Source organism: Macrobrachium rosenbergii, chromosome 7, assembly GCF_040412425.1.
Source record: "Macrobrachium rosenbergii isolate ZJJX-2024 chromosome 7, ASM4041242v1, whole genome shotgun sequence".
In the NCBI taxonomy this organism is placed as follows: domain Eukaryota; kingdom Metazoa; phylum Arthropoda; class Malacostraca; order Decapoda; family Palaemonidae; genus Macrobrachium; species Macrobrachium rosenbergii.
The window spans coordinates 30,465,175-30,467,542 of record NC_089747.1 but is presented as its reverse complement, the minus strand read 5'-3'; the positions used below and the strand labels follow the sequence as shown (position 1 = coordinate 30,467,542).

The window sequence follows — 2,368 nt, the reverse complement described above, 5'->3', positions numbered from 1 at the left end:
ATAAAAAACAGATGTAGGCGACGGCCAGTAGGACACATCAGCGCGAAGGTGGACCATGAAAACGCACTAAATTCGGCATAATTCTTTATTTCCAACGTTTCGTAATAACTTTATTACATCATTATGTAAGCTGTTAAATATTGAATAAAATTACTCTAAAAATTGCTTTAAAAATCAGTAAGATTAATAAAATACAGCACAGTTAGAATACCAGATAAAAAATAAAAAACAAAAAAACAAAAACGACATAAAAGCAAGACCAAAGACCGCTAACCAACCTTATATACATTATATATATATATATATATATATATATATATATATATATATATATATATATATATATATATATATATATATATATATATATATATATACAGTATATATATATATATATATATTTTATATATATATATATATATATATATATATACAGTATATATATACATATATATATGTATATATATATATACAGTATATATATATATTTATTTATTTTATATATATGTATACAGTATATATATATATATGTACCGTATATATATACATAGTATATGTATATACATATATATATATATATATATATATATATATATATATATATATATATATATATATATATATATATAATGCTGGCGCTTGGTCTTCAAAACCGAAATTTCATAGTCAGTCAATCAATCAGCGCTTGTAGAAGTAAGTAGATGATGCGCATAGGAACAAATATAATCTCGTACTTTGCGAGCAAATATACTCCAGACGCATTCCATATTCATACATATACATTTTGCATATTCTGTGCCCTATAAATACTCATACCCTTCACACATCTCACGCTTGTTTTTTACGCTTTGTGGACCTAACCTGGTTTCAATAAATTTTTAACAAACCTATTTGAAGTTTGGTACGTTTATACAATATATGAACGTACGCATACATATTGTAAATGTAATGCACACTATGAACACGTACATACGCTTTATGTTCGTGAATATACCCAACCACGGGGGGAGGACAAGCCAGTCCAACTCAGTGCCGGTCCTAAGCCCGGATAAAATGCGTCAGGAAGGCATCCAGCCATAAAATTCAGCCAAAACCAAATATGACAATTGACTTTCATCAGAAATCGGATAGTGCCATGGCGTTCCCCGCAGGCGACTCGCAGGCGCCTCGCCTGCCCCCTCTGATAAATGGGCAAGGGCTACTGGGTAGTGGGCGTCCCCGGTTAAAGAAGCGAGTCCAAAAAATGAGGAGAAGATTGAGGAGAAGGAAGGTGGTGGTAGCTTTGAGAGTTGGAACTTTGAGCGGTGGAACAATGACTGGAAAGGGAAGAGAGAGAGAGATAGCAGATCTGATGGAGGGAAGAAGGAAAAGCATTTTTTGTATGTAGGAGACTAGATGGAGGGGAAATAAAGCGAGAGAGCTGGGATGTGGATATAAATTGCTACATAGTGGAACAAATAAGGAAGGTAGAAATGGAGTGGGAATAGTTCTATCAAAAATCTTAAAAGACAGCATAATAAGCATGAAGAGGACAAGTGACAGAGCAATGGTTGTGAAACTGTGCCTAGATGGAAAAGTAGTCAACATCGTGAGTGCTTATGCCCCTCAAGCAGGATGGGATGAAGTTGAGAAAGTGACATTTTGGGAGGAAGTGGACCGACAGTTGAGTGAAATACCAGCAGAAGAGAGATTAATTATTGGTGGTGACATGAATGGACATGTTGGAAGGACCAGAGAGGGCATTGAGAGGGTGCATGGTGGCTGGGGAGTTGGAGAGAGAAATGACGAGGAAGAGTGAGTTGTGGACTGCGCACTGTCATTTGATTTGGCTATTGTCAACACCTGGTTTGAAAAGAAAGAAAATCAGTACATCACATACAAGAGTGGAGCAAGATAAAGTCAAATTGTCTTCCTCATGTGCAGAAGATCACATCTGAGAGGGGTGAGAAATTGTAAAATTTTAAATGGAGAGTGTGTGGCAACACAGCACATGGTGGTGGTAATGGACTTGGAAATAAGGAACACAGTAAAAGGCAGGCTGCACGTGTCCCATCAACAATTAAGTGGTGGAAGCTGACACAAGAGGAGGAAGCGAGGCAGGGATTTAAGGAAAGAGTATTGAGGGAAGTTGGATTGCTAGAGGGAGTGCAAGAATGGTGGAATCACAACAGTATGGTGATAAAGAGAGTGGGTGGAGAGGTGTTGAGGAAGACATCTGGAAAGAAACCTCCCAACGATAAGGAAGCCTGGTGGTGGAATGATGAAGTGAAAGAGGTGGTGAAAGCCAAAAAAGATGCAAAAAAAAAAAAGATCTGGGAAAAGTATGGACAGCAAGAGGATAAGGAGAGGTATCAAAGACATCAGAAAC

At 36.5% G+C, this 2,368-nt stretch overlaps 1 protein-coding gene across 1 annotated transcript; it reads left to right on the top strand.

The window, feature by feature from the left end:
• The first annotated feature begins 1,522 nt into the window (after positions 1-1,522).
• On the top strand, positions 1,523-2,077 carry LOC136840380 (uncharacterized). The gene is made up of 2 exons (XM_067107063.1): positions 1,523-1,794; positions 1,924-2,077. The coding sequence occupies exons 1-2, from the start codon at positions 1,523-1,525 to the stop codon at positions 2,075-2,077; spliced, it is 426 nt and encodes a 141-aa protein (XP_066963164.1).
• The last annotated feature ends 291 nt before the right edge of the window (positions 2,078-2,368 follow it).